This window comes from Panthera onca, chromosome X (genome assembly GCF_046562875.1).
Source record: "Panthera onca isolate mPanOnc1 chromosome X, mPanOnc1 haplotype 2, whole genome shotgun sequence".
In the NCBI taxonomy this organism is placed as follows: Eukaryota; Metazoa; Chordata; class Mammalia; order Carnivora; family Felidae; genus Panthera; species Panthera onca.
Genome location: NC_138357.1, coordinates 73,827,678 through 73,846,320, shown reverse-complemented (window position 1 = coordinate 73,846,320; position 18,643 = coordinate 73,827,678). Strand labels below are relative to the sequence as shown.

General features: G+C 51.0%; 1 protein-coding gene across 4 annotated transcripts in view; it reads left to right on the top strand.

Moving 5' to 3' along the window:
- Window positions 1-17,957, top strand: part of STARD8 (StAR related lipid transfer domain containing 8) — a 40,312-nt gene extending 22,355 nt beyond the window's left edge. For 2 of the 4 annotated variants that reach the window (XM_081793781.1, XM_081793780.1), the window contains 13 exons: window positions 4,484-4,555; window positions 6,992-7,073; window positions 8,043-8,106; window positions 9,322-10,718; window positions 11,335-11,508; window positions 12,494-12,653; window positions 13,121-13,319; window positions 13,748-13,958; window positions 14,483-14,597; window positions 14,850-15,074; window positions 16,080-16,297; window positions 16,398-16,574; window positions 16,722-17,957. In XM_081793781.1, the coding sequence (XP_081649907.1) occupies window positions 8,050-8,106; window positions 9,322-10,718; window positions 11,335-11,508; window positions 12,494-12,653; window positions 13,121-13,319; window positions 13,748-13,958; window positions 14,483-14,597; window positions 14,850-15,074; window positions 16,080-16,297; window positions 16,398-16,574; window positions 16,722-16,839 (3,051 nt within the window). In that variant the 5' untranslated portion in view covers window positions 4,484-4,555; window positions 6,992-7,073; window positions 8,043-8,049 and the 3' untranslated portion in view covers window positions 16,840-17,957. The remainder of the gene's footprint in view (window positions 1-4,483; window positions 4,556-6,991; window positions 7,074-8,042; window positions 8,107-9,321; window positions 10,719-11,334; window positions 11,509-12,493; window positions 12,654-13,120; window positions 13,320-13,747; window positions 13,959-14,482; window positions 14,598-14,849; window positions 15,075-16,079; window positions 16,298-16,397; window positions 16,575-16,721) is intronic. The other 2 variants (XM_081793782.1, XM_081793783.1) reach the window with 1 other exon arrangement.
- The last annotated feature ends 686 nt before the right edge of the window (window positions 17,958-18,643 follow it).

The window sequence follows — 18,643 nt, the reverse complement described above, 5'->3', positions numbered from 1 at the left end:
GAATTTATCCAAGGGATACAGGAGTACTGATGCATAGGGGCACCTGTACCCCAATGTTTATAGCGGCACTCTCAACAATAGCCAAATTATGGAAAGAGCCTAAATGTCCATCAACTGATGAATGGATAAAGAAATTGTGGTTTATATACACAATGGAATACTACGTGGCAATGAGAAAAAATGAAATATGGCCTTTTGTAGCAACATGGATGGAACTGGAGAGTGTGATGCTAAGTGAAATAAGCCATACAGAGAAAGACAGATACCATATGGTTTCACTCTTATGTGGATCCTGAGAAACATAACAGAAACCCATGGGGGAGGGGAAGGAAAAAAAAAAAAAAGAGGTTAGAGTGGGAGAGAGCCAAAGCATAAGAGACTGTTAAAAACTGAGAACAAACTGAGGGTTGATGGGGGGTGGGAGGGAGGGCAGGGTGGGAGGGAGGGCAGGGTGGGTGATGGGTATTGAGGAGGGCACCTTTTGGGATGAGCACTGGGTGTTGTATGGAAACCAATTTGACAGTAAATTTCATATATTAAAAAAAAAAATTAAAAAAAAAAAAAAAGAAACAACAGGTGTTGGTGAGGATGTGGAGAAAGAAGGACCCTCGTGCAGTGTTGGAATGCAGCTACTGGTGCAGCCACTCCGGAAAACCGTATGAAGTTTCCTCAAAAAGTTAGAAATAGAACTACCCCATGATCCAGCAAATGCACTACTATTTACCCAAAGAATACAAAAACACTAATTCAAAAGAATATGTGCACCCCTCTGTTTATGGCAGCATTGTTTATAATAGCCAAGATAATGGAAGTATCCCATGTTCATCAATCGATGAATGGGTAAAGATGTGGTGGTGTGTGTGTGTGTGTGTGTATGTGTGTATAGCGCACACACATACACACACAATGGAATATTAGTGATCAAAAAGAATGAAATCTTACCATTTGCAATGACATGGATGGAGCTGGAGAGCATTATGCTAAACAAAATAAGTCAGATAAAGACAAATACCATATGATTTCACTCATATGTGGAAGTTAGGAAACAACAAAGGAGCAAAGGGAAAGAGAGAGAAAGTGCAAGAGAGCATGCACACAAGAAATAGACTCTTAAAATACAGAGAACAAACTGATGGTTACCAGAGGGGAGTTGGTCAGGGGATGGGTGAAATAAGGGGTGGGGATTAAGGAGTGTATTTGTGATGAGCACCAGGTGATGTATGGAATTGTTGACTCATCATATTGTACACCTGAAACTAAAATAACACTGTATGTTAAGTAACTGGAATTAAAACAAAAACTTAAAAAAAAATAAAAGATTAGGATCATAGTCTCAGCTGTGACATGTAACTCTGTGGGAATTGGGAAAGTTCCTCGGGACTCAATATGCCCCATATTATAGATTTTTAAAAGTGCTGACGTGGAAACCCCCACCATAGACCAATTAAATCAGCCTCTGAGGATGGGATCCCAGGGAATTGGTCTTTTTTAAGCTTCCTAGCTGATTTTAACGTGCATCCCAGGGTGAAAATCCTTCAGCTAGGAATATAGGCCAGTGCTTCTCAAACTTTAATGTGCATGCAAATAAACTCAGGATGTAGTTAAATATAGATTCTGATTCAGTAGGTCTGGAATTCTGCGTTTCTAACAAGCTCCCTGGTGATGCTGATGCTGCTGGTCCAGAGATCACAGAGTAGTAGCGGGATAGAGGGCTCTAGGTAAAAGCAAAAGAACTTGGTGCCCACTCAGGTGCGCTGGTTTCCTTCCCACCAACCCTGGCTAGGGCCAATGCCTAGCGTTAGAGGAGCAGGCGGCTCACCACTCTCCTGTGGGCTCTGCCTCTGTGGCTCTGGTAGATGGTGCATATGTGCAAGATGCGGGACTTTTGGGGCGCCTGGGTGGCTCAGTCGGTTAAGCGTCCGACTTCGGCTCAGGTCACGATCTTGTGGTCCGTGAGTTCGAGCCCCACGTCGGGCTCTGGGCTGATGGCTCAGAGCCTGGAGCCTGCTTCCGATTCTGTGTCTCCCTCTCTCTCTGCCTCTCCCCCGTTCATGCTCTGTCTCTCTCTGTCTCAAAAATAATAAAATAAACATTAAAAAAATGAGTTTTAAGATGCGGGACTTTCTTACTACACTCTCTCAACTTCTTCAGGCTTAAGAAGGACCTCAGGACTAATGGGCAGGCAGGTACCTCTCTCCTTCCCTTTCCTCTTTGTTCTGCCTGTAGCCACGAATGGCTAAGGGCTGCAGTGGACTTCAAGGGTGTGTTCTTGGCATGCAGGCCTAACCCTGGGGATTAGCTTTCCTACCTGGGGTGGCCATAGCAGACTCATGGCCCTTTAAGGGTCACTATTTCTTTCTGTGCCTGTTCCTGCCTTTCTGGGAACTATCAGGTCCTTTCTTTGGTACCTTCTCTTCATCCTAATCATGGGAAAGCAGAGCTGGCTGCTAGGAGGGGCTCTGAGGATGGAGAAGGGCCTTCTCCTGGGGGTGTGGTAGGATCAGGAGACAGGGATGTGGTAGTGGCAGCTGGCTAAGCTGTTTTAGCAGCAAAACCAGGTACCTCGGATGCTTCCTGGGCTGGTGTGAGGTCCCTTCCAACAGCTCTTACCACAGTTCCCCCACACCACCAATTGCCTGGAGACCTGTATCCTCTGTTAGGCCTGCACTGCACCCTGTCAGAGGGTCTGAGGTACTGTTAGCTAAGCTCTGTGGGAACAAACACTTTCCAGTACCTCTCTGAAGTCTGGATGATTCCTAGATCTTTATCATAGGTTAGAAAGTTGCAGTAACAAGAAACATGGACACATACACACACCATTCAAGTGCTGCACAGACTGAGGGGGCCTATAGGGGGTGTGTGTACAGGTGCACCATCTCATACCAATCTTCACGGATCACGGACATGAGCAAACTTGGCTACAGCTATGTGCTGAGGCAGATGCTGGGGTGGCACTGACCTGATGCACTCACTCTGGGAAATGCCCAGATGTCATCTCCGCCCCACTCCTGTTTGCCCCAAAAGCCTTCAGGGGCTCCAGGGGCTCCAGAACCTTCTCTTCTCCCCCCTCAAATCCTCATCAGTTTGTGGCCCTTGAGAAGCCTATTGTTTTTTCTCATCAACTTCGATCTTCCTGTATTCTTCCCTCTGTTGTCTACCTACCCGCATCCTCTGAAATGTTGTTTTGTCTTTTAACTTCTCAGTCTCAGCTGCCAGGATCTCATCCTGGATTTTCCTGTAGAAGAGCACTGGAAAGAAAGAGCTCTTCCTGTCTCGGAAAAACCCCACCAGTCTCCTCGGAGTTGCCTGGAGACAAGCGCTAAGGAAGTCAAGGAGATGTTGGGAGTATGACTCTGTGGCCAGAGCAGCTCTGCTGAGCCACCAGCCTACCCCACCCTCCAACCCCACAGTGCCTTGTCCTATAGTCCCAGCCCCACTGCTCCCTGGCAGTGCTTGGGGTAGGAAACAGATGGCTGCCTGGGTAGTCCCAGGCATTGCTGCTGGCACTCAGCCTATCCTTGCCAGGAGGGCCTCCTTTAGTCCAGCTGCATGTCTCCACTGAGGCTGGCAGAGGTGCTGGGCACTCCCAGAGCAGAGGTGGGAGGCTAACCCAGCCAATGTCCTCCAAGATTCCCAAAGGTACCACTGTGTCATCATGACAGTCAGCACTGGATTATGCCACATAGATCTAGCCACAAGGGAGAGCTGGAGCAGTCTTGGGAGGTTCCCTGGGAAAGGAGGGCTGTAAATCCATGAGTGATGGGGAAGAGTAAGCACTGGGGAAGCTGCCATGTCAGAAAGGTAGGGGCCCTGAGTGGGAGGGAGACTGAGTTTTAACTCTGGCCCCAGCACTGCTCCCTTGGTCAGCTGTGAGACTGTGGATGACTTTTTCCTTTCTGAACCTGTCTGGAGATCTATAAAATGTAGATAGTAAAACCTCTTTCACAGCTTATTGTGTGTGTTAAGTGAGATTTCGTTATCAAAGTGCTAGGGAATGTGAGGTATGATGGTGGGAAAAAGAATGATAATCGTTGAACATTTTGTATCCCTAGCTGGACTAGGATGGTCTACCCAGGGTCATGGAAGGGGATGTCGCCCTGAAGAAGGGGAAGGTGAAGACACAGCTATGGCTTCCTCCCCCAGCAGTACTCCTTGACTTCAGACTTTCCTGAGAGTTGCTCCTGCTCGTGGGTTCTGTTCTTGGGCAGGGGCAGGAGAGCAAGAGGGGTATTGAGACAAGCAGGGGAATGAGGCTCAAGAATGGCCTCACAGGACATACAGAGGGTAGGGTATGGGGAACAGGGAAAACTCTTGCTGGTTGTGATATGGAACAAATAAGCCAGCCCCCTCCTTGCTTTTCTTGCCATTTCCAGATCATGGGAACTAGAGGTGCTTGTCTGCTGGAAATAAGGCAGCATACACCCAGGATGGCTCAGTGCCAGCACCCACCTAGACCCATTTCTCTCCTTCTGTTCCGTTTTAGAAGTTGAGGCCAAAAGAGCATGCAAGTGGCTCCGAGCAACAGGATTCCCTCAATATGCTCAGCTTTTTGAAGGTAAGGATACTCAGCTGCTCCCCCTCCTTTACCCCAAAACTTGCCATATCCCTCTGTTTCTCATCTGTAAAATGGTGCCAATCAGATCCTTTCTTCAACCACACAGGAAGCTGTGGACCTTGGCCCTCCTCCTACAGTTACATCATCATGTCTACTGGGTCACTTCGGCTCTCATAAGTTCTGGTGTCACCCATGTTTTGACCAGGGCCCCTGCACTGTACCAGTTCTGAGGATGCCACTGGCATAGATGCAATGTGGAGGGTGCATCCTGGTGTCCCCGACCTCATCTCCACTTCCCCATGGCCTCATTTCTCTGTTTCCTTCATTTTTCTGTTTTTCTTTAGTGTTGTCTATACTTTCTATTTCTGCTTTCCTTCTTCTTCTCACACTCCCCACTGTACTCTGCCTTCAACCCCACCTTGCCAATAAAACAATCCTTGTCCAGGTCACCATTGACCTCCATGTGATCAAGTTCACTAGTCACTTCCCAGTCCTTACTTAATCTCTCAATAGCATTCAGTGCCGCTGGCCACTCACTTCGGCTTCTAGAACACTCACCTGTCTTTGCTGTCTCTCTAGATGCTGCTCTTAGTCTTCTTATAGAGGACTCTGCTTTCTCTAACTGATATCTAAATGTTGGAGTGTCCCAAAGCTCAATCTTGGTCCCTCTTCCCTCTCAACATTTCTTTCCCAGGAGATCTTTCTCCAAGTACCATCTATATTCTGGTAACTCTCAAATATTTCTGTCAGACCTCATTCCCAAGCTCAAGATTCATCTTTTCAGCCAGCAGTTAAGTATCTCCTTGGATGTCTGACAGACATCTCAAATGTAACAGGTCTAAATTCCAACTCCTGAGAGCACCGCTGTCCACTCAAGCCCTGCATCCAGAAATCACCCTTGATTCCTCTTTTCTTTCATATTCTATATCTAATCCTTCAGCAAGTCCCTCCTCCCTCCACGGTATGTCTCGGATCAGTCTAGTTCCTGCCATCTTTACTGCCGCATCCTGTGTGACCTGCCATCACTGCTCACCTGCCAAAGTGCACCAGCCTTCTTCCTTTGCTACCTCCTCTATTCCTTTTGAGAAAAAAATTTAAGTTTGTTTGTTTAGAGACAGAGAGAGCAAGAGCAGGGGAGGGGAAGAGAGAGAATCCTAAGCAGGCTCTGCGCTGTTGGCACAGAGCCCAACATGGGGCTTGAACTCATGAACTGTGAAATCATGACCTGAGCCGAAACCAAAAGTTGGCAGCTTAACCTACTGAGCCACTCAGGTGTCCCCTTTCTCTTCTCTGCAATGCACAGAAGCCAGAAGGACCTTGTGAGCCTTGGGCCTCACTTTGTCACTTCTGTGCTCTGTCACTCCTCTGATGGTTTCCCAGCACACTCAGAATGAGGCAAGCTCACATGTTTTATTATGACTGACAAGACTACATCACTCAACTGCCGTTTACTCCTCTTCCCTTTTCTCACTACATTCCAGGCTCCTTTCTTGCTCACTTGCTCACCATGTTTTTTCCTCACTCAACACCTTAATGTTGGTCCTGCCTGGAGCCCTCTTCCCAGGCTCTTGGCATGACCAGCCTCCTCTTGTTCTTCAGGATTCAGTTCAGAGGTCACCTCAGAAAGGCCTCTGTTGACCACCTCTCTATGAGTAGCCCCCACCCCTTCAGCCTCTCCTTACCCCATCACCCTGTCTAATGTCTTTCATGGCATTCAGAGCCATATTATCTTGTTTCACACATTGCTTATTGTCTGTTGTCCCCATTAGAGTGTAAACTCCGTGAAGGCAGGATCATTTTTATCTCGTTTGCTGTTGTAGCCCCAGCATCTGGCACCAAGTAGATGCATGATTAATATTAGTTAAATGAATAAATGGGCTTGCTTTACCAGTAAGACAGAGAGAGGTATGGGATTTCCTGGATGCTCTGTCCTCTTACTGCACCTTCTTCTCTCTCCTCTCCTTCCTAAATCCCAAGGAGTGGGCTCCCCTGCTTTGAGCAGTAAGAGGAAATGAGGTGGGGTTTAGTTGCACACTGTCCTTTCTGTCTTCACTCTCTTCCTGATCCCCCCAGTTCATCTTGGGGCAGGGAGGAGTTTCCTTGTCTTAGTACCCAGGATTCAAAGGGGACTGGGCGAGCCCAGCTTGGCTCCTGGCAGCCACCCAAGGCCTCAGGCCTGCCATCTCCCATGGACCTGTATTATTGTTGGGTCCTCTTATCCAGCTCAACCCTCCTTTCCTTCAACCCTGAACTTGTCCCCAATGGTCAGCCTTAGTTCCCTGGGCCCCTTCTTTACTCCAGGCTTGCTCCTTTTGCTCAGCTTTTGCTTTCCTGCCTCCTCCCTTCCCTGCCCCTCCTTTGCAACTCAAGGGCTGCTGGCACTGAGTTTCTGACCATACCACCCTCAACTCATCTTGGCTTTTCTCTGCCGTACAGAAGGTCTGTTTCCCCTGGATATTGGCTCTGTGAAGAAGGACCACGGTTTTCTGGACGAGGACTCTTTGGGGGCCCTGTGCAGGTAGGGAGCACTAAGGGCCAGGCCTGGGAGGTCAGGGCCTTGCTTGGAGCTTCTTCATGGAAAGAAACAATCCCTGTCCCCTCTAACAGAGGAGGAGCCCAACCTGTAACAAAGCTCATCTGGTACAGTCACACTGCTCACTCTGTCTTCTGTGTCTGTGACACCTCACCACCCAGGCACTCTAGCTGGAAAGTCAAAATCTGGTGTTGATTCTTTTCTCCCTTCAGTTAGATTCCTGAGACATTCTTCTGATTTTCCCCTTCTCTGCTTACACTGGTTTGGGCCTTGTTTGAGGCCAAACCATGACTTTTTGGATCCATTACAGTAGCCAACTAACTGGCCTTCCTGCCATGTCCCTCTGCACCTTGATCCAGCCTCTTTACAGCCACTAGATTCAGTTTCCAAGCAGGAACTCCTCTGCTTAGAGTGTGTAACTGCCTGCAAAGAAAAGTGAAGCTTTTTTAGCATGAGGCACCTTTGCAGTATGGCTTTGACAGACCTTATCAGCCTCAATCTCCTCTGTCACACCAGTACTGGTCAGTTTACTCTTTCCCTCTCTACCTTGTCACAGCCTCTTGTGGAAGCCCAGGATAAGAGTCCCTGTTTTTTTTCCCTTCCAGAAACCCATTTCTGACCACCAGGAAGCCTTCTCTGACCACCCACCCCCTCTTCATGGAAGTTCCTTGTCCCACTCTCTGTGTGCCTGTTGTGTCTTCTGTCTAAGTTCCTGAACTTGTGCTGTCTCTCTAGTGGTTTATTACACATATGTAAGCTTCCAGAGGACAGAAGCCATAATTTTCCTAGCATTGTGTCTGGCACTGAAACCTTCATGAGCACTGGATCTTGGGAGAGGTTTTGATAGCTTGAGCATGTAGAGTAGTGGATGGCATCATGGGACTGTTTCAATAGATTATGCCCTGCAAACTTGGGTTGGGACCCTTGGGTGAACACTGCTTCATTTCCTTATAGAAAGCTGATGACCTTGAACAATTGTGCCTCGATGAAACTGGAAGTTAATTTTCAATGCAAGCAGGTGAGTCATGGCAAGGGTGGGGTCCGGGGTCTTGTGGCACCGTGGGGAACCCAGGATATACACAGACCATTTGCAAAACTAGATCCAGTGTCCTGGGTGTCTGGGATGTACAGAGCAGTGCCTTGCCCTAACCTGAGAGTGAGGTATAGGGGGCTCTTATGAGCCTGATGGGTTTGGGCAAGCTTGGTCTAGAGTTTAGAGTGTGAAAATAAGTACCATGGCCACACCCACCTCCCTCAGCACACCTCTCCACACTGAGTTTACTAATAACTTGACCTAGTGATTGCCCTTCCTCAGGGAAATCTATCTGCCTCCACTACTTGCTTTGTGATGGTGAGAATTCCTTCACTAGACAGCAGAGACAGAATAATGTGGTGGAAAAATCATGGCCTATATGATCTTAGAAGTCAAGATCCCCAACTGTGTCCACAGGAGGTCTTACACCCCTGAGCCTCGTTTTTCCCATCTCTAAACTCAAGAGGCCTTTCTGACTCTGCCAATGTGGGATTGCAGAAACCGAGAGGACTCTTAGTCCACATGTAGCGCTGGAATGCTGGCCTGATGACCTCATCTTTCCAGGGGGTCAGGCTTTGTTAGTTTCCTCTGAAGCTTTCTCCACCAGAGGTCTGGAGCCAGGAGGGTCAGCTAAGCAGCCAGAGCCCTGGCCTGGGAAGCAGGAAACCCCTGGGGCCTGATCCCACCTCTGCCACTGACTACTCAGTGGCCTTGAGCAAGCCTCTTTCCCTCTCTGGGCCTTGATTTCCCCATATTGCAAAATAGAAAATTAGAAAATCTAAAATCTCCTTTCAGTTCTGGCATTCTGTGATTCCAATCTAAGACTATAGCCTAGAGACTTGGGAGGCTGCTGAGGACAGGTCAAGACACCTGGATTCTAACCCTGGCTCTGTCACTGGCTTACTACATGACATTGGATGACCTTAGGCAAATGACTTCTCATTTGTGGGTCTTAGTTTCCCTATCTGTAAAATGAGGAAGGATTAGATTAATTCGATGACCATTATCATCCATCTGGGCTCTGTCTCTGACTCCTGGCTTACTCCGGTACTCCAGAGCCAGCTCCACATCTAGGACATGTCTTGAGTCAGAAAGTGGCGCCCTTTATCTCAAGGTCCTCTAAGAGTTTGGAGGCAGGGAGTGGAGTACAAACAAGCATTTGAGGACTATTCTGACCTGACCCTGTGGCTCCCTCCCCAGAATGAAGACTCAGAAGAGGAAGAGCAGTGTACCATCAGCAACCACTGGGCTTTCAAGCGTGAAAGTAAATGTTGGTCTCATGTAGGCTCCTCTGACCTACTGGCCCCACCAAGCCCTGGCCTGCCAGTGACCTCCAGCTGTGAGAGTGTCCTCACTGAGCTTAGTGCCACTTCCCTGCCAGCTATCACCGTGAGCCTATTGCCCGAGCCAGCAGACCTGCCCTTGCTAAGCTGTGCCCCCAGACCAAATGACCAGCCATTCCTCAGCCCCACCCAGGGCCGAGAGGGTCTCCAGGACAAAGCCAAGAAGCGCCGTTCTCGTAGCTTCCTTAAGCACCTTGATTCTCTGAGGCGGAAGGAAAAGGGTGGCAGCCAGCAAACAGAGCCTGAGCATAGCCCAGCCACCTCAAAGAAGACCACCAAAGCCTCCTCTTTCTGCAGTCGCCGTGGCTTCCTCTCAGCTGGATTCTACAGGGCCAAGAATAGGACAGCCACCTCAGCTGGTGACAGTGGCACTAAGGCTCAGAGGGCTTGGGAAGCCTGGCCTGTGGCCATGTTTCAGCATCCTCAGCGGGTGCACCGGGGTGGCTGCCTCGTGCATGTGCCCAGGGACTACAAACCAGGCACATTCCCTCGCTCCCTGTCCATTGAGAGCCTATTTCCTGAGGATGGACACCGCCTGGCAGATTGGCAGCCAGGTAGGCCCTGGGGCTATGAAGGGCGCCGAGGCTCCTGTGGCTCCACAGGCAGCCATGCCAGCACCTATGACAACATGCCTGAGCTATACCCAGCTGAGCCTGTACTGGCTGGGGCTGAAGCTGAAGATGAGGAGGGTGGGGGCAACTACGCCCACCTAGATGACATTCTCCAGCATGTGTGGGGGCTGCAGCAACGGGTAGAGCTCTGGTCTCAGGCCATCTACCCAGACCTGGGGACTAGAGATAAGGAAGAGGAAGAAGAGGAGGAGGTCACTTCATCAGTAAAAGTAGCCACAGTTGAGGTTGAAAGGCAGGCTGAGTCTCTGGCCCAATCAGAGGCTCTGACCCATAGAGAGTCCTCAGCTCTGGGCCAGGCTGATGTTCATCCAGTAGTCCCAGCTCAGGTTCAGGCTCAGGCTCAGGCTGAGCCCCTGGAACAGGCACAGGCCGAGGCCCCACGCCCAACCCAGGATAATGAGCAGGAGGCAAATTCAGGTGGGGAACCAACCTCTGCCTCCAGCCTGTCTGTGGAAGAAGGACACTCCATTTCTAACACTGTGGCCTCCTCCAGTGAACTGGACAGTAGTGGAAACTCTGTGAATGAGGCTGAGGCTGCAGGCTCACCAGCTGGACTTCAGGCATCAGCACCACGTGAACGACGAGATTCAGGCGTTGGGGCCTCACTGACTAGACCGTGCAGGTGGGAGTTTTGAGTAAGGGTGGGGACAGAGGACTCTGTTGTGTCTCTTTGTCCTGCTCCCCATCCTTCATCCTCCCTTTCTTTCCCCTCTCTCCCATCCCTCCCTCTCTCCTCTACACAACTCTTTTTCAAGGCACTTCTTAGTGCCCAGGCCCAGGGACAGGTTCTTGATTGCCTCCAGGTTAAGTTCAGGGCTTACCTCTGCTATGGCCTTGAACAAATTCTAGCTCCACTTTGGGCATTTTTTTCCCCATGAGTAAATCATAGGTGTTAGAGGACATGGTCTCTGGTCCCCAGCTTTACCATTCTGGGCTCTCAGAACAGCCCTTACACTGCAGTCTTGGAGGGATAAGGGGCTGGTACTGCTTGCTGGCACTAGATGGGTCTGAGCTCTGTGCCACCCTCCCTGATAGCTTCTTGGCCACTTGGCAGCCCTGGAAACTAAAATTAAGGTTTTCCACCCTGGGACCCAGTAGCAATGCTGACAGTAGTCACATCTCCCTCCCTGCATTTGTTTTCTTTGGGGAGAATAAAGGGATCAGAAGAAGTCATCGTTTCCTAAGGCTTATCCAAACCTGCTCCTCTGGCCCTTCTGCACTCCCTCATCTTTCACCAGGAAGCTCCGTTGGCACAGCTTCCAGAACTCCCACCGGCCTAGCCTCAACTCAGAGTCACTGGAGATCAACCGGCAGTTTGCTGGCCAGATCCACCTCCTGCACAAGGGCTCACTGCTGCGGCTCACTGCCTTCATGGAGAAGTACACTGTGCCCCACAAACCAGGATGGGTCTGGTGAGTGCTCCTGGGCCATGGTGTGTGGGGAGCTTCTCATCCAGGTGCTGACCCCCTCCCTGCCCCCACTCCAGGACCCTGGAAGGGTCATCCCCTGAAGGTGGGTGCAAGCAGGCGGAGCCCAGAAGCCAACAGTGTTGGGAAGCTGGAGGGGCCATGGCCTGAGAGGTCAGCATGGCTTGCATATGTCTGTGGGGGATGCTCATGGGACATGCATGAGTGTGTGCCATGTGTGAGGAGGAGTGGTGGTAGTGGACCTTAGGTCCTTGAGCTGTAACTCCTCCATCCCAATTTCCAGGCTGTTACCAGTGAGATTGTCTTAAAATACATCTTTGGTTGCTGCTCTTCTGATAAACACCCTTCTGTCCCCTGCCCCCCGCCCCTCAACTGCCAAAGAATAGGGCCTAGCTTCCTTCCCATGATGATCCTTTCATGTTCTGGCCCTGCCCTTGCTGTTGGGTTCTCTAGCCTGCCACTCTCAAGCACTACCATCATATAGGCCACTGAAGTTGTTGCCCTTCCCTGAATGTGCTATACTCTTTTTTCCTACCTCTTTGCCTTTGTCCATGCTGTTCTCTCTGCCTGGAATGCCTTTTCCCCATTTCTCCTCTGGGAAAACACCTACCTATCCCTCATGAGCCTGCTGAATTTCCACATCCTCCCTGAAGCCTTCTCTGATCCACTAGGTATAGTTCCCCTTCCTCATGGGTCTTCCCCTAAGTTCTTGGTCCACTCCTGGCCACATATATTGTCATTGCCTGTCGACACAGTTATTTCCTTAATGAGACAGAGAGCTCCTTGTATTCCTCTGTGACTCCCGTGGGCCAGGCCCACAGCAGGTGCTCAGTGAATGTTGACTCTGGCGATGTGGTGTGTTTTTTACTCCCCTCACCTCTGCCTGAGCCCCCTGAGACTGCAGAGTCTCCAAGCTGTGTCTGGGCCTACCCCACACCCCTCACAGATCTCTTGTCATTCCCCCAAACAGGTCAGTGCCCAAGTTCATGAAAAGGAGTAAGACCCCAGACTACCGGGGCCAGCACGTGTTTGGGGTGCCACCCCTCATCCACGTGCAGCGCACAGGCCAGCCACTGCCACAGAGCATTCAGCAAGCCATGCGCTACTTGCGCAGCCAGTGCCTGGACCAGGTGAGCCCTGCCAGGGAACCTACAGAGAAATGACACTGGGGAAGAAATCCAAGGCTGAGGAATTTGGTGGGGAGCTGCTATGGCCTTTCTGGCCCACTAGAGACCTTTCTGAGCCTTAGGAAGGCCCAGCAAGGATGGAGCTGAAGCTCCTCTCAGCCAAGCTCTCTGCCAGCTTATTTCCAGCCCAGGCACCGTAAGCCCCATCTTTAGGAGCCTGCCTTAGGTCCCTCTCTTCCTGCTCATTCCCACTAAAACCATATTTCTTCTTGACCCTAAGGCTATAAAAATGCTTCTCTTTGGTTTTGCCATTTTTCTTCTACCCTGCCCAGCAGGAAACCTTCCAGGCTTGGAAGTCTCTAGGGTGCCCTACTCTCCTGACACCTGATCCAGGGCTGGCCTCATAATCTTCCTCCCCACCCCACCCTTGTCCTGCATGTCTCCCTCCCTCCCTTCCCTGCATGGGCCAGGTGGGCATCTTCCGCAAGTCTGGGGTGAAGTCCAGGATCCAGAACCTGCGCCAAATGAATGAGACCTCCCCTGACAATGTTTGCTATGAGGGCCAGTCGGCCTATGATGTGGCTGACCTGCTGAAGCAGTATTTCCGGGACCTACCAGAGCCTATCTTCACCAGCAAGCTCACCACCACTTTCCTGCAGATCTACCAGCGTGAGTCACCTGCACTTGTCCCCAGCAACCTGCCCCATTCTCAATCTCTCCAAATCCTGGGGCTTGTGAAAGCTAAACCTGGTGTGAGCAAATCTAGCCACATCCATGAGCTCATTGGAAGATTTGCTATCCAGAGTTGGAAAGGCCCTTGGAGGGAGATCATGTTCTATTCCCCAAACCCATTATATGGAAAGATAGACTGAGGCCTTGAGGAAAGGCCGGGGCTTACCTAAGGTGACATTGTATATTAGAGTGGGGCTTTATCCCCTCTTTTACCCAGAGACATCCCAGAGCCCATCTTTACCCTTTCCTTTCACTGACTGACTTCCCTTGGGACTGCTGTGCCCTCTGAATTCCTAGAAGCAGGAGACTTGCTGCCAGAAGCTCTAGGGGAATAAGAAAGCTGTTCTGCCATTCCTTCCTCACAGTCCTCCCCAAGGATCAATGGTTGGCAGCAGCACAAGCCGCCACCTTGTTGCTCCCCGATGAGAACCGAGAGGTCCTACAGACCCTGCTCTATTTCCTAAGTGACATTGCCTCTGCTGAAGAAAACCAGATGACAGCTGGCAACCTAGCAGTGTGCCTGGCACCTTCCATCTTCCATCTCAACGTCTCCAAGAAGGATGGCACCTCACCCAGGTGAAACATGGCAGTGTGTGGCAGGGCCAGGCAGGGAGGGTTTGGGCCTCCTTGGACTGTTGGTCCTTGATGGCTGGTCCTACAGTTCCCCAGCATCACCACAAGGGGTCAGCCTCACAGTTCAGGGGCCTGAAACTGGTTGGATGTTTTGAAGCAGGGCTTTCTAAACAAATTCTTTTTTTTTTTTTTAATTTTTTTTAACGTTTATTTATTTTTGAGACAGAGAGAGACAGCATGTGAACAGGGGAGGGGCAGAGAGAGAGGGAGACAGAGAATCCGAAACAGGCTCCAGGCTCTGAGCTGTCAGCACAGAGCCCGATGCGGGGCTTGAACTCACAGACCGCAAGATCATGACCTGAGCCGAAGTCAGACACTTAACCGACCGAGCCACCCAGGCGCCCCCTGAAGCAGGGCTTTCTAAAGAGCAGCAGGTTGTTTTGTGTTTAGGGGAGCTAGAAGCCAACCAGTCAGCCATCTTGTCTTGTGCCCACGTGCCATCCTCTCCTCCCTGCCCTTCCCTCTAGGATCAGGAACAAACGCAGCATGGTTGGCCGGCCGGGCCCTAGGGACCTGAGTGAGAACATGGCTGCTACTCAGGGCCTATCACACATGATCAATGACTGTAAGAAACTTTTCCAAGTGAGTAACTCTAGGCCCACACCTGGGGGAACTATCAGGCCAGAGATTTTTACCCCAAGTCAGGGGTAAGGGCCCAACTTGATGCATGCCCAACTTCCAACTCTTTTCTTATAAGGTTTCTCATCTATCTCACTGCAGTAGTCAGGCCTCTCTACCCCCGTAACATGGACCTGAAAGATCCCATGGGCTCTGGGAATGATGGTCTCTCACCCCATTTCTCCCCATTGCCCTAGTGTATGTGTGCTCTCCCAGGTTCCCCAGGACATGGTGCTGCAACTGTGTGGTTCCTACAGTGCAGCTGAGCTCAGCTCTCCTGGCCCAGCTCTGGCTGAGCTGCGGCAGGCCCAAGCTGCAGGCATGAGCCTGAGCCTCTACATGGAAGAAAGTGTCCAAGAGCTGCTGCGTGATGCTGCTGAGCGCTTCAAGGGCTGGATGAGTATGCCAGGGCCCCAGCACACGGAGCTGGCTTGCCGGAAAGTGAGTAGCACGCTGCCCATGGCTGCCATGGGGCTGGGAGAGGGCGTGGTGCATGCAGGGGAGGCCAAGAATCCCAAACAAAGGAGCTCCCCAGCCAGCGTCACTGTGCCTCAGCTTGATCCTGGAAGGTGTAAGCCAGCAAAGCAAGTTCCTTAAGGAGTCAAGAACCAAATGAGACCAGGGGCCCTCATTTGGGCATTGCCTGCCAGAATTCCTATACCAAATCTCCATTCCAGACAGGTCACTATTTGCAGAGCCTCACCTCCAGTATCTTTCTGCACCATGGTCATGCTGAGCTCCTTACACTTCCACCTTTGTGCTTCTGCCCCTGCTTTCCTGCTGCCTGGACTGACCTTCCCCAAGCATTAAATTTCCCAAGCCACTTTTAGCCTTGACTTGATATGCACTCTCCTTCATTCAGAGCCTACTGTCATGTCCCAAACTGGAGATGACTTCTCTCTGTCCTCCTCTTGGCACTAGCCATCTTCTTTCTTGGATTCTGATTACAAGTAAGACTGCAAGCCTGAGGTTTGCCATGTATAAACCCATCTAAAATCTCCCTTACGGGATCGGGATGAGAAGCTCGCGCAGTGCCTGGCACATACGAAAGACTCACTAAGTGACAGCTTTGATTGCTGTGCCCATGTTCTACTTCCTGCACTAGATGGTGAGTTCCTTGAGGATGATCACCATCTTCTCTTCCTGTTCACTTCTAGAAATTCCAAGCTCTGAGTCCATTTCGTGGTAGAGCCTACTAGGCCCCAGAGAACTTGTGTCTCGTCATCTCTTTGTGCTTTTGACTAGGTGGAGAAGCAGACGTCCAAAGAGGAGAGAGAGTACAGGGAACACAGGGAAGGCCTGTCTGGATCTGGCTGGGGTTAGCACAGTAGCCCTGCAACCTTCCCTTTTCAGGGGCTAAAGTGAGAGCAGGCTGGAACTGGGGGGTGGAGTGGTTGTTCTCCAGCTCTGACAGTTGTCCCCTGTCCCCACTCCTGTGGCTCCCAGGCGTCCGATGGGCATCCCCTGCGTGTGTGGAAGGTGTCCACAGAGGTAGCAGCCCCTCCGGCTGTAGTGCTGCACCGTGTTCTGCGGGAGCGGGCCCTCTGGGATGAGGACCTGCTGCGGGCCCAGGTGTTGGAAGCCCTGATGCCGGGTGTGGAGCTGTACCACTATGTCACTGACAGCATGGCACCCCATCCTTGCCGCGACTTTGTGGTGCTCCGGTGAGGGCTTCTGGTTGTCATCCTTGATGCGCTTGGGGAACAGGGAGGTGGAGTGGGAACAGACACCAGGAATGTGAACGTATGTGTCTCTTCCCCACAGGATGTGGCGCTCCGACCTGCCCCGTGGTGGCTGTCTGCTTGTCTCCCAGTCCCTGGATCCTGAGCAACCTGTGCCAGAGTCAGGGGTGAGGGCCATGATGCTCACTTCCCAGTACCTCATGGAGCCTTGTGGCTTGGGCCGCTCCCGGCTCACTCACATCTGCCGTGCTGATCTCAGGTACCAGGCCCCTTTAGCCCTGGCACTCCCCCCACCTCTGCTCCATGCCATTGATCCCGGGAGGCTGGGGGAAAGCCCTTTCTTCCTCCTGGGAAGGGCTCCAGGGAAGAACCCATAGCTCATGCCGGCCTACTTCTACCTCCCCAGGGGCCGTTCTCCTGACTGGTACAACAAAGTCTTTGGGCACCTGTGTGCCATGGAAGTGGCAAAGATCCGGGACTCCTTCCCCACCCTGCAGGCAGCTGGCCCTGAGACAAAACTGTGAGCCTCAGCTTGGTCCAAAGGTGGCGCCACCCAGGCCCCCTGGCACCAAGGGAGTAAGGGGATAAAGAGAGCAGAGCAGCCCCTAGATGTTGCTTCCAGGGGCGGAGCCAGGCTCTTGAAGCTCCCACTGACAGTCCCCTTTACTTCCTGAAGCTCCTCCACACATTCAGGGGAGGAAAAGAGAATTTCAGTGCCCCATCTCCAGTCCACCTCCACCCCCAAGCCTGTGGTCTGTCCTCCCAAGAGAGAGGAGTCATTTTAGGAACAAGAAGACTGCTGCTGCTCTCCAGACCCACAGAGCCACCATCAATCTGAAGCCTTACCAGCTCCCCCACCTGCAGGGGAAGGAGGTAGAGAGCAATATTTGCTTCCAACTCCTTGCCTCTCTGAGAGGGCAAGCCATCCTGTCTGGTGCTAGCATCCCCTTGAGGTTGGCAGGAGGCTCTGGTCCTGCCTTGGGGCCTAATATTGGCCCTGAACTGGTTTTTCCACAGAAATTAGACAAGATGAGCACAGGGCAGCTACAAGCACTATGAGCTGTTTTATTTGTGTAAATACAATGCTGATTTTTATGAGGCTGATTTAAAGAGTGAGCACTGACAAGTTCCTAGTAGGTGACATGACAATTTCAGCTAGCTTGGGATATGGTAGTGGGGGGAAGTGGCTTCCTTTCTCAGGTCTCAGGAGATCAATGAACCAGTCTCCCCAGTTTGGGCCCCATACTTTATCTGCCACTCCCTGGTGTCCTGTGCGGCCTGTGGTCACACACTCTTTTGTCTGGAGAGCAAACAAGCTCACTCCCACCACACAGGCCAAGCAAAAACAGATGGTGGTAAAAAGAGACACACATCTGTATCTGTGTCTCTTCTCCTGATCTTCCTGCCTGTGGTAGCTGGCTGACATAACAGTCCCTTCCTCAAGCAGAGACCAGGCCCCTGCCTGAGGCAGCCAGCCCGCCAGATGGAAGGGCCTAGTGTCATCTCAGCCAGCTGGGGCTTGATCCAAACCTGATCCATCCTACCCAGCAGCTATCTTGGCTTATGTGGAATTTCCAATGACATTCAAATGCCAACTAGTGCTTTATTTTTCTTTCAGCAAAATAAACTGGAGTGAGATGGATCCCAGGCAATATTGTAACTTTTTAAGCCTTTTTTATTTCTACCTATAAATACTGTACAGTCAGAATAATCTATGTATATATGTATATATATATATATATATATATATATACATATATACATGCACATCTATATATGCACACATATTCTGTCCAGACTATATTATAATCTGTGGGTATGAGCAGGGGTCTTGAAAGCCTAAGGGGGCGGGGCATTTAAGATGAGGGAGGTGGAGACCAGGAACCATGTGACCCCTCTGCAGAACAATAAAGCTTTATTAGAGATGCACTCTGGCTGTGTGGCTGTCTTCACTGAGATGATGGGTTAGGAACTGAGGGTGGGTTACAATGTGGGCTTCATGTTAGGATCAGAAACACTCTAGGACTCAAGGGAAGGCCATAGGAGGAATGGGGAGGGCCTCAGCGCTTCTCTTTGGGAGGCAATTTGGGGGTGGGGGAGGTGGGACTCCAAGAACCCAGGCCCTGGGTAGAAGCTGCAGATCCCATCCCCTGATCTGGCCAGGGTTCCCAGTCTGAGTGGCCCACAAGCATGATCTCAGGCATGCTGACAGTGGCCCTGGAGAGAGATGTCCCTGGCTATGTTGTCCTTCCTTCACCTGGTACACACAGTCTAAGCTTAAGGATGAAGAGTGGAAACCCAGCCCTGGATGGCTACAAGACCGTTTTC